Below are 13,601 nucleotides of genomic sequence, written 5' to 3' on the forward strand. Positions count from 1 at the left end.
GTTTGATATTATAATATACTGTGCTGTATTACGTGCAAGAACTTCGTCTGAGCGATTTCACTACTGATGTTTACACAGGAAAACGAACCCAATAGCAAAACTTTAATGTAAAACGGCCTACATTACTTTATTTCATTGTATTATGTGGTTAATGCTTTCTTATCAAATTCACTGACATATTCTTGAAATGTTGAATCTATTTTTTAACAGTTAATCTAGGACATCAAAGATTAATCAAGATTAATTCCCTCCAAAATAAAAGTTTGGGTTTACATAATATGTGTGTGTGCTGTCTACAATTATTTTGGATACATAAATACATATGCATGCATGTATATATTTAAGAGTTTATTTGCACATAAATACTATATATATATATATATATATATATATATATATACACATGTTTTATATATGAATAATATATTTTCTTAAATATATACATGCATGTGTGTGTGTATTAATATATACAAAAATAATTATACACAGCACACACAAATATATTATGTAAACACAAACTTTTATTTTGGATGCGATTAATCGCAATTAATCTTTGCACAGCCCTAATTTAATCATTTAACTGATGATTTTATCCAAATTGCCTTACAAATGAGAACAATAGAATCAGTTAAGCAATTTCTACATATTTTCATAACATTATGACTATTCTAAATTGCTGTCATACTACATTCCATTTAATAAATCTTTAATGATTAACTCAGTAATGTGAGCAAACTTTTGTCAAATGATCTGATCACTGCAGATTTCAGAAGAAATCATAAATCAAATGTGATGTACAGTTTTTTTCTTTTTAATTTTTTGTAAAAAGTAATTGGCCATTTACATTTGAAATCTAGCATTGTAGCTGTCTTTATTTCTTCTTAAAGGGATACTCCACTTTTTTTGGAAACATGCTCATTTTACAACTCCCCCGACCCCCAGAGTTAAACTGTTGAGTTTTATCGTTTTTGAATCCATTCAGCCGATCTCCGGTTCTGGCGGTACCACTTTTAGCATAGCTTAGCATACATCATTGAAGTGGAAAAGACCGTTAGCATGTCTCAAAAAAAAAAAAAAAAAAAGACCAAAGTGTTTCGATATCTTTCCTATTTAAAACGGACTCTTCTGCAGTTACATAGTTACATTCCTGCATGCTGACTGAAACTACACAAACATAGTCCCGGTCACATTGGAAGTTACCGAGCTGGAGACTATTTTCAGGCGCTGCGTCATATCATTACGCCTGCTGCACTCATGGTACGGCAGTAAAGATTCTTGATTATGACGCAGGAATGAGAGTATAACTTGACATTTTCCGTTGGTCTTAGTGCAATAGGAAAAATATCACATTTTTTTCTTTCTTTTTTTTTTCTTGAGAAATGATAATGGTCTTGTGCACTTCAATGATGTATGCTAAGCTATGCTAAAAGTGGTACCGCCAAAACTGGAGATTGGCTGAATGGATTCAAAAACGGTAAAACTCAACAGCTTAACTTTGGGGGAGTTGTAAAATGAGCCTATTTTTGAAAAAAAAAAAAAAAAAAAGTGGTGTATCCCTTTAATCAACCTTGCGTTTACTTGGTCAGTGAGATACACACACAAATACAAGTCTTTATATTGCAGATGGATGCATATGCTATATTAAACCACAGAAAACAATAAAAAAACACAAGTCAATTGTCACGACAATGGCGAGTTTAAAGTGGCTCTAATGTGTGTATTGCATGTTTTATTGTGTTTCATCCACATCAGACATTCCAGGACAATTAATTGGAATCGAATGTCATGAAAATCAATGTCTCGATATTTTACAATATTTTTTTTTAACAAGAATCGCTTTCTTAGTAGAATAATTCATTGTACTTGTATAAGGTAAGACAAAGAAGTTACACACACTGTAGCTGCATGACAGACTTTTTCAATAATCCCACAAGTTCAAGTGTTGTTAAATGATCAACGGTCTAATCTGACGTGCCAAAGATCCTGGCGAAGGAATCATTTGTCAAGTTGGCGCTCATGTCAGGAAACTGTGAATTTAAAGGCCTCATACACCCACCTGTCCCCTGTGTGAAGGGTTGTGTGTGCTTAAGCCTTGAGTGACGTCCATCATGATCCAGATGCCCAGGGCTGGTTGTTTCAGGTGGACGTGGAGCCGAGTGTTTTCAGCCTGTGCGTGCGGCCTTTCTGAATAAGGCGCTGTTTGTATTCAGAGCCCACAGCCTGGAACCAGCAGAAATCAGACCTGTATGGCCTCCCTGGAGAGCTCCTGCTTCTCAGCTCAGACCGTACCGAGTGTGTGAGTGTGTGTGCAAGTGGGAATGTGCATGTCATATTTAGTTTTAAACTACTTTTCCCCATGCAGGCTTACTGGGAGAATTTTGTGTACACTTTATAGTAGTTTATAGGCTACTGCTTGCATGTTTTCAAGGTTGTGTCTTGTATGAACATCTGTGTCATGGTGTCCGGTTTCATTGCGTTGAAGCATTCGACCTTTCTGTGTGTGTGTGTGTGTGTGAGGGATTGTGTGGTCTGTCGAATCAATGATACATAATATTTCCAGTGTGCGTATGTGTCTCTCCTGAACACCTCGCTATAGTGTAGATTTATGAGTCGAATCCTGCCCTCTAGTCTCCAAACAGCAACCCACCCACCGCGAACGTGAACCTGATATTGATGCCGTAGCCTCCCACACCTCGTGCCCACCCGATCCAGTGCGCACTCAATATATCACGCTGCCCTCCAATTCGGGAAAGGGAGACCTTTTACGTGCAGGAGCTGAGAATATACTGCATTGGACATGCTGGTTTCGGACTTTAGCTCATTGTGGGATTCGCTCAGAAAGAGGGGAGTGTGTATTAGCTGCACATCTTTGCATTTCAAACACTCGTCCTCCATTGCTCGGATCAGCAGAGTCCCGCCCCCAAACTGGTCGAAGTCGGACTGTTCAGATGAACGGATTATAATTCCAATTAATTACATTCTTCACCTCTGCAAAATTGGACAAATACAGTTAGTGATGCGCTAATGTTTTAATTTAGCCAAAAACAACTGAACCAAAAATACAATTTCAGTGAATTTTGGTAGTTGAACTTTTGTATGCTGTTCAGGGTGTCGTGTTCTCAATCGTAAACCAATCGTAAACCAAACTAAATTTACATATTGCTAATTTGTTATTATTTTAATCTTCTCAGTTCTCGCGTTTGCTCTCGTGAACTCACTCGAGACAATTAATAGTTGAATAAAGTCGTTATTTTGTGGGGGTTTTTTTTGCAGAAAGTATTCTCGTCGCTTGATAAATTTATGGCAGTCACTCGGACTATTTAAACGGTGTCTTTACTAACTTTCTGAGCCGGCAGAATGAAATAACATAGAAGCCTATGTAGGAGTGAGACAGCTCTAAGATTTCATCAAATATATCTACATTTGTGCTGCGAAGATGGACTTACGGGGTTGGAACAACATGAGGGAAAGTAATTATTGACAGAATTTTCAACCCTTTAAAACAGTCAAAATGCATCATTGATGAAGTGCCAAGTACTGTAAAACGTATATTTCAGTTAATGATTTCGACTCTCCAAAACTATTTAGTCCGAAACCTAATTTATTTGTCAGTTTTGGTGCATCACTTGTCTAACTTTCTTGTTGATAATTAGGACATTTTGTACATGTTTGACCTAAAATGGCATATAAGAGCTTGTTGAGGATTACCTTCGGGTGTAAACATTTAGGGTTTAGTGTCATTTATTGCCACACTGCAGCACTGGGAATTTTTTTCAGTGGGAAGGCAAATAAAATGTCAAATATTTTGATTTCCTTTACCTCAGACATTATTAAACATTGTAAAATGAGTAAATTCTGAAATAAATCCACCAGCTTCTAGGAATGTTTCAATGTCATATCTTTGATCCATTTTGAGGATGGAAAGAGATTTTGAAATCAAGCTTGAATGCATGAATAATTCCCATTGAAATCAATGGATATGTAGCATAATGTAAACACCGGTGTTTTGTTTGTACGGAGCGATAATTCTTTGAATACAAGTTTTCAAGTCTTTATTGCGTTTTTTGCTAGGTGTTTTATGGATGACAGTCACTTATGTCATTGAAAGGCATCTTGTTCCCTAAAGCCCATGACTGAAACAACAGTAGTTTCAATTTTGATATTTTTAGGTCAAACCGTTCTTGTCTGTCAGTCATATAATGGAGGTCTATGGTCACCACCTCAAAGAGCATGCACACAGAAGTCCAGATTAAACATGGTTTAATGACTCATAAATGTTAGTACACATTGATGGCCTAAGGCACAAAACGAGCGATTTGTGTGAGAAATCGAACAGTATTTATCGATTTTAACTCTTGTAACCACAGCCACGTCCAGGTGATATGAGGGCGCGGGCGCTTTGTGGCTGAGGTAACAAGAAGTAAAAACGATACTGTTCGTTTTCTCACACAAACCGCTCGTTTCGTGTCTTAGGCCATCAATGTGTATTTACATTTATGAGTCATTAAATCATGTTTAATCTGGACTTCTCTTTGTTTGCTCTTTGAGGTGGTGACTATAGACCTCCATTATATGACTGACAGACAAGAACGGTTTGAGCTAAAAATATCAAAATTGAAACTACCGCGGAAACAAAGACACCTACATCTTGGATGCCCTTGAGGTAGCTAAAACATATAAAAAATGTATTTCAAAGTGAACTGTTCCTTTAATAAGGACTCCTCGCTTCCTTCTGGAGACCGAATGAGTGTCAGACTTGCACTTTCACCCCCTACTGAGATTCTTCTAGTCTAGTTTTTCTGTCACCCGGTCACGTGAACTTGTCCCATTCTCCCCTCTCCACTGTAATGACATGGATATTGAGCCGGTGTGCTGGTGCATAGCTAAAGGCCTTCATGTTCACAAGTGCAAATTACTGCCACTCAGTGCCGTTATTGACATCAATATTGGTGCTCATTCGTTTTTTCATCTTACCCCCTATATCGATGATGCTGTTTTGATGCTTTGCAAAATGAAAAGGGAAAATTTCATCTATAACCTGAGATTGCAATTAAATTGAAAGCATTGAGGAAATTATAGTGTAGCATTAAATCTGGTTCGGTACATAATCTTAATCACTTATGCTTGTTCAGTTTTGAATGGTTACATGGTTCTTGTTGTTTCGGCAGATTAATTCTGACCCCTTATACAGTGTTTACTGCTCTGCTTCAATCTGAGAGGTACAAAAGACAAATTCTCTACCTCCCGTTTCCAAATCTTTTGACCCAAATGACATGAAACTATCTCTTTTACTGCCTGCTTATTAGAGTTGGGAACTGAGGGAGAAAAAGCCATCTCTACTGGAGGTCTAAAGCCAGTCCGCCTTGGCTTTTTGAACAATCCACTCTGTTGTGCATCTTTAAATATTGGACAATTTTTCTTCTTGGTTTTTGGTGGTGTTGACAGCTCTTGAATGTCTGCTTGAACATGTGTTCATCTAATATGAGCTTTTTCAGTAATGCTACATGCACCTCATTATCAATCAGATGCAACTAACTATTTATTTTATTAATGGCCTTGATGTGTTTTCTTAACATCACATCACATGTGGCAAGCTGTCAGGATTTTAATTAAAACTTATTTGAGGAAATAGTCATAATTACTATATTAATGAACTGTGCTTGTGATTGACATTAACAGATGTTTAGAGAAGTCAGGTATGTGTGTGTATATATATATATATATATGACTATATATGTATACACATGATATATATATATATATATATATATATGACTGAATACATATAATAATAATAACCATTTTAATTAGAACTTAAATGTCTATACTTAGCAGAAACATTTTAGTTTAATCATTAAGCAAAATAAATAGGGCTGTCAAACGATTAATCGCGATTAATCGCATCCAAAATAAAAGTTTCTGTTTACATAATATATGTGGGTGCACTGTGTATAATTATTTTGTATATAAAAATACACACACATACATGTATATTTAAGAATTTTTTTATTTATATATAAAATATTTATATTTAATTATATTAAATTATATATAAATCTATATACAGTATATACATGAAAATATTTTTTTTTAATATATATATGTATATATATATATATATACACAGTATATAATAATTATACACAGTGCACCCACATATATTATGTAAACAGAAACTTTTATTTTGGATGCGATTCATCACGATTAATCGTTTGACAGCCCTAAAAATAAATATTATACAAATTCACATAGCTGTGTTGTATTTTTAATGCATTTTAAATTGTAATTTTAAAGTTTCATTTTCCGCATCATTACTCCAGCCTTCAGTGTCACATGATCCTTCAGAAATCACTCTAATATGATCATTTTGAAAGAAGCAAATAACAATTCATACAGTTGTGTTGCTCAATATTTTTGTGGAAACCTTAATACTTTTGAGGGGTTCTTTAATGAATAGAAATCTCAAAACAACAGTGCAAAATAACAATGCAAAAGTCTTTACTGTCACATATTTGTATCTATAATATAAAATGTTGTGATTTTGAGACTCGTTGAGGGATTCTTTAATGATTAGAAAGTGAACAGCATTTTTTATTTTTTTGTAACAATGTAAAAGTCACATTTTGTATTTATAATATAAAATGTTGTGATATTATGATTTGTCATTAAAGAATTTACTGCTAATTTTTGTAATTTAGATGAACATTTTAGCAAATAACTGGAATGTCAGTGAAGGATATAAACATGTATGATTAAGTTCGTGTTAGGATAAAGAATCGTGTCAACTACTCACTTTAAAACCTTCACTGTTTCCAGAACTCATGCCAGAAAACAATCAGTTCTGGGTTACAGGGTTTGACAAACATATTTATGCTCCGTGTCAGAGACCAAAGAATACGATTTGTTTTGGAAGCAGCCCGTGCCGTGTTGGAGAACAGTCGAGGCTTAGGGGGGGAGCGTTGAAGTAGCTAGTTTTGTCTGGTACTGATTAATGATAACTGAATGTATCTGTGTGTCTGTCGCTTATAGTAACTGGTCCTCATAAAACAACTCCATGACGTTTATGGTCTTCAGATGTCCATTTATTTCAACATGTACAAGTGTTTTTCTTTAAATTACCTTTATCTAAAAAATGAAAAAAAGAGACAATATTTTTTTTTTTGGCCTAGCTAAAGAAGTTTTTGTAACACTTTACTGGAAGGGATGTGCACAAGACTGGCATGACACCTTCATAACCATAACATGACGTATGTCTCAAGGTTTATGCATGTTTATAACAACTGTCATTAAGTGTCTTTCGCTCAGTTATGACATTTTGAATGCAAATATGACATTAAGATGACATCTTGACATAAACCAATACATCATAACCTGTCAGTGTCATGACAACTTGACATTAAATTAAGTTAAACTGTCGTGTGGTTGGCTTTGACATTGGCTGTCATGAGGCATTATAACTGTGTCATGAATATTTTTCGTGACCTCAACTACAGTGGTAATAATTGAATTTGTCATTAAAAAGTTATAATGGCTTCATGACAGCCAATGTCAAAGCCAACCTCCTGACAGTTTAATGTAATGTAAACCAATAAAGCTAAGTGGTTAATTAAGTTTGATAATTAATCTGCTATGTCATGTTTATGACAGGTTAGGACAAGGTGTCATGACAAAGACATCTCAAACTATGTCAAATTTGCATTAAAAATGTCATAACTGAGCAAATGACACTTAATTACAGTTGTCACAATTCAAGCATGGATAAAACTTCATATTCATAACATATGTCATGTCATGATTATGAAGGTGTAATGTCAGTCTTATGCACACCGCTTCAAGTAAAGTGTTACCAAAGTTTTTCAGACTTTGCAAAGTAATACTTGTATATGTGTACCTAATGCGATTTCTGATGTGTAAACATTGTGTTGTGTGTAATCAAAGGTAAATGCAACGGATAGTGTGCTTTCTCACACTTCGCCGGTCGTTGAAATGCACCAGTGTTTGATCTGCCCCTGCCTCCGTGTGTCTAGGAGGGACAAATTACAGCACTGCATGTTGGGAAAGTCAGGCAGCAGCGATGATGAAAAGCACTTTTCCACTCTGGCCCTCGTTTATTGTCTAGATGGGCAGAGATGGCATCTAGCTGTTTTGCTCTCTTTCGTCTTCTCCTGCTCTTTATCCATACTGGTTCGGCAACGAGTCAGATTGTGAGAGGCCGTTTACCGGGTAACAGATCTCAGATTTGATTTGTTTTTTTGCTTTTCAACTGATTGGACTTTTTCATAATATAGGTAAAACCTTGCACTGAGATTATGTTTGATGGATAGGGCTCCAGTGGGCATTTATGATAACATCATCACAGCTTCTGCTTCGGAAAGATGGATAAAAAGCAATAAAAGAAAGATGGCACATTTAATGCATTTAGATGGATTTCTATACACACACACACACTCACCAGTAATCTGGATGACCAAGGCTGTTTATTTGATCAAAATTACAGTACAAACAGTAATATTGTGAAATATTATTACAATTCAAAATATATCTATATATTTTTTATATTTTTTAATTTTATATTTTATTCTTGTAATCAAAACTGAATTTTCAGCATCATTACTCCAGTCTTCAGTGTCACATGATCCTTCAGAATTAGTATAGGGGTGTTTATAGATATATATAATCATACCACAATATATCACAATACAAAAATGCAACAATACGTATCGTGGATAGTGACAATATGTATCATGGATAGTCCCCCCAAAATAAGGAAATTATGTATATAAGTTTTCAGAGTTTTAGTGTCAGTACTACATTAGATTTAGACATATATAATCTTGATTATAATGTATAATAATACAATGGGGGAATATTTGTGGGTCCTGATAATGCCAAATGACTTATGTTACCAGTAAAAAGTGGCCGACATTTCTTTAAATATATCTAGTCAGTAAAAGCGTGCAAGCATATTCATCCACAATAACTCAGTAATTTCAGCTTCAGAATCATGAATATTGTTATTCTGTTACAATTGTCCTTGAGAAGTCTAAGCCTATTCATTTAAACCCACAATGTAATATCAAATTTAGCATTTCAATCAACAGTACATTTTTTGTTAACCTTTTTCCATGTCTTGGAGAATCGCAATAATATCATATCGTGATTTGTATCAGATTGTGAAATGAGGGTATCGTTATACTGTAATATGATGATTTGCTGCTCAAGAAACCTGATTATTGTCACAGTTGAAACGTTCAGAAAACGCTCAAAAGAAGAGCATTTGTTTAAAATTGAAATATTTTGTAACATCATACATATCTTTACCATCACTTTTGGTCAATTAAATGTGAAAAATATGAATTTCTTAAAAAAAAAGAAAAGCTTACTGACCCCAAACTTATAAATGGTATGTAATATTTATCCTAGGTTAGATTTAGACATCGGCACTCTTGAAATTGCTCAGATCCGAGGACCAAAACTAACTGTTGTAAATATAAAAAATAAAGGGTCTTCTTTTATACAACATCATAAATGCCAGTCTTTGAATCTATGATACTTGATGAGAATGTCGGAACAGGAAAATAGTGTTTTTTTTTATTTATTTACAGATGATCTTGCAAAAAAGATATTAATAACATGATTTGCCCTGCCTTGAACTACCAAACCTCTCAGTTTATGTAAATACGGTTAGCATGTGAAGCTAAACCCATCAATGAATGGCCATTGTCCAAGCACATCTACTGATGCATTTAAAATAAACATGGTTTTTTGGGTGGGGTGTCAGTTTGACAGTCGATTTCCAACAGGAAGTGCACACTTATAGAAAATCATTGGTGTTTCTGGAGGCAATGTCACATTCACTTACCTACAGGTTTGCAGATTGTTCGTTAAGCGAGAGTTTTGAGCAGCTCTTTGTTTCCTTTATTTGGAACAGAACAAAGGGCCATTATGCAGACGAAAATAGCTGACTTAACCGTAATTACACAACATTACAGACCTAGCTCAGAGACGTCAGATTAGGAGAAAGCACACGTAAATGTGATGTGCATTTGTCTCTTAGGGGTAATAGGCGAAAACGACGGTTTCCTGATCTTTTAAGAATGCTAAAAATGATCCCTGAGACCATCTCTTGTCCTCTTCGCAGGAGAGTTCACGGCTGCTGTCGTTGTCGGCGTTGTAGTTTCACTGCCACGGACACCTCGGCTCTGCTGGATCACTTTAACTCGGTCCACTGCCAGGACCCCACAGATCCGGCTTCGGCTCCGGCCAACGGATGCTCGGCCCCTTCAACCCTCCGCATCAAAGAGGAGAGCAAAGGGGATCTGAAACTCTACAGCCTGGTGACCCCGGAGCCCAGCCGAGCCGAGACGCTGCCCGTGAAGAGCGAGGCCCAGGACGAGAAGGAGAAGGGCTGGTTTGAAGGAGTCCGGGGCGGAGAGCAACACGTGCAGAGTCTGGTGTGGGTCCCTAAAGAGCGCGCTGGGGAGATTCTCAGGGGAAGCCCTGCCCCGTTCCCGCAATCCACACTGGGTCTTCTGAACGCGGTGACCTCGGGGGTTAAAGACCAGCAGAAGCTTCGAGACTCGTCGGGACTGATCTTCAGCCTCAGCGCTGATGCCAAAGCCTTTCTGCCGGGGGCGCCGGCGAGCGGAGAGAAAGCCGGACAGCAGTTCCCAACCTCGACCGAGGGCAAAAGTGCCAAGGAAGAGTCTCAGTCACTCCTACGGGTAAGAGATGACAGTCCACTCTGTTTGGACTTCATGCATTTCCTTTCCAGTTATTAACACTCTGGGGTCTGAGGGGTTTTCCGGGCCCTTGATGTGTTTCGTGCTTATTTCTGTTACTTATAATGTTTTCAGCACAAACTCTGCTGCGATAATATGTGAGCAGCATGCATTTACAAATTTGTAGTTTTGAGAAAATGACGTTTTTTCGTAGTAGCCTAACATAAGTTCTCGTTTACATATGTGTGTGTGTGTATATAATTATATTTATATATTGTGTGTGTGCGCGTGTCTGTGTGTGTGTCCACGTGTCTGTCAAGAATATCAAGAATATATATATTATTGGCTATATATACAGTATATGTGAGGGTGTGTGAATATATAAACAAATATATATATATATATATATATATATAACGCAAACCCATTTTAATGGCGTTAATTTTTTCTTAGGTCTTTTTGTCCTAGCAAACTTTGTAGTTTTTTCACATGCTTTTGCAACAGGACGCGGCATACGTCCTGATCAATTTCGGCGTCTCGCGCTCGTCATCCACTCAAATCCTGTTCGCAAGCACAAACGTGTGTTTGCGGCGTGCCTGTTGTTTTGTTTCCGTTCTATCTAGATCCGCTTGCGCTTTGGTCAAAGCAACAAAACGTCCTCGCGCAGCGCAAGCCATTGAAATGAATGGGTTCAGAGCGCAGCGTGAGGACATTTTGTGCCGCACACACTCGTTTCGTCTTGCGAGTCGGCCAAATAGTAACGTTACGTTTTGAGTGGATGACGAGCGCGAGACGCCGAAATGGAAGCCCTTTGAAGATTCTGAATGGAAAGTTTACTTTTAAAAAGTTGCCAAATTGTCCCATTGACAAGACCAAGTGATCTGTGTGTTTTGTCGTTGTGAACTGAGCTATCATCATCGCAGCACGTCCAGTCTGAAACACCACTTGATGATGGCCAAGCAAACACACACACACACACACACACACACACACACAGATGATGCGAATTCTCCACCCCCTCGTCAATATCAGGACCTCGTCAGTATTTCTTTCACCCTTTTATTGATAGACAGTGTTACATTGTGTGAGAGATTATTTATATGTTGGTGTGAAATTGAACACAATTCCAATGTTATTTTCAATAATAATAATAATAAAAAACCTTTGCACTAAACAAGCCGATCCACTTTTCCATGTTGACAAGAGCATTAAAATGAGAAAAAAATAATGCAGCAAAAAGAAATCAAAAGACATTTAGAATAGATAAAAATGTGCGATTAATCACGAGTTAACTATGACATTAATGCGATTAATCGCGATTAAATATTTTAATCGTTTGACAGCACTAATATATATATATACTGTATATATATAATTACAGGTTGTGTTTTCTGTACAATAAATTGCTACAAATAATTTAATAAGAGTACATGTATACGATCAACAAATCTGAGATGTATAGATGTAAAGCATTGACCCGTTCTAAAGCTCTCTCACACTGGCGGTGACCTGATCTGAGAACAGCTGCCAGTGTTTCTGTCGGGATGGAGGAGCAGTGTCCATGACAGTCAAGTCTTATCAATTGCTTTGTGCCTATCATACTGAGCAGCCTGCTTGTTGACAAGCTCAAATTGTTTGTGTGTGTGTGATCATCCTTGTTTGTGTTTTAATGAAGTCAGTATGTACAGAGACCCTCTGCAGCTTAAAAACTTGGACACACTAATTGATGCAGTTATGCAGAGCCATCGAGATCCTCATGTCTGAGAGACAAACACAACTAAAACAAATGGAGCATATACGCTATACACTCAAATCTGATGGAAAGATATAATAGGGAGTACAAGGGCATCACAGGTGACGAATTCCAAAAAAAAGACCTTTACCCTTAAATTTTGGGTTACCCAATGGCTGGGTTTATCCATATTTGACCCAAAATTGGGTTAAAACAACCCAGAGAGCTTTAAACTTTTAAAAATGCTGGGATGTTTTAACCCAATTTTGGGTCAAATATGGCCAAACCCAGCCATTGGGTTACTTTTTTCAATTCAATTTGTAACCCAATGTTCGAGTTTGTCCACATTTGACCCAAAATTGGATTAAAACAACCCAGCATTTTAGAGTGGATATAATGGCTGTATGTCTTATATCTGTAACAATGTGTTTGCGTTTCTGCCGCCTGTATTACACGGTCTCTGTCAATCGGAAAACATGGTGAATCTGACACAGTGGTTTCAGCTGCACAGAAGCATGTGTTGCAAGTCTATACAAATCAGGACATATAGTGTCACTGTGATACGAGTAGCGATCAGGGCTTCTTTTCCACGCAGTTGTTAAAGGTGAGCAGAAAAGAGACAGGCGGAGACTGCTTAAAGATGCACGGCTAGTGAAAGCGTAGTTCTACAAAGGCTTTTTTATGTAATGTATTCACTGTCTGACATTTCCAGCAGAATTGGGATGCGGTTAAATGTTAAACGCAAACCCAAGGTCGTGCGATGGTGTGTGTATTCAACAGCTCTGTATATTTATGTGTGCGTTAAAGCTCCCCATTCTTCTTTGATCTTCACGTCGACTGACAGCGAGAGGAAGGAGTGGCTGTCCCGCAACTTTCTGACATAATTTCCGCTTGTTTGCCTGTGTGTTAACGCTGAGAGGCCCCTGCTGGGAATCGTTCCTTCCTGTGCACCTCGGATCCAAAAGGCATCACTGTCTGATGTAACTGCCCCACAAAAAGAAAAGCAAGGGGAACGGGAATGGGTTTTCCTCCCTGGATGGTTCTGGAAAGGGTTGGCAGGAGAGAAGGCCAGGCGTGGTCCACTCGGTGGTTAAGTCATTAGGCTAGGCGTGTCGAGAGTGTGTGAAAGCGTCGGGGTGGAGGTGGAG

General features: G+C 37.4%; 1 protein-coding gene across 5 annotated transcripts in view; it reads left to right on the forward strand.

Moving 5' to 3' along the window:
- trps1 (trichorhinophalangeal syndrome I) overlaps positions 1 to 13,601 on the forward strand; it is a 155,688-nt gene that overhangs the window by 53,824 nt on the left and 88,263 nt on the right. For all 5 annotated transcript variants that reach the window (XM_039680638.2, XM_039680633.2, XM_039680636.2 and 2 more), the window contains one exon: positions 10,142 to 10,724. In XM_039680638.2, the coding sequence (XP_039536572.2) occupies positions 10,142 to 10,724 (583 nt within the window). The remainder of the gene's footprint in view (positions 1 to 10,141; positions 10,725 to 13,601) is intronic.

Source organism: Pimephales promelas, chromosome 18 (genome assembly GCF_988280905.1).
Source record: "Pimephales promelas chromosome 18, fPimPro1.hap1.1, whole genome shotgun sequence".
NCBI lineage: Eukaryota > Metazoa > Chordata > Actinopteri > Cypriniformes > Leuciscidae > Pimephales > Pimephales promelas.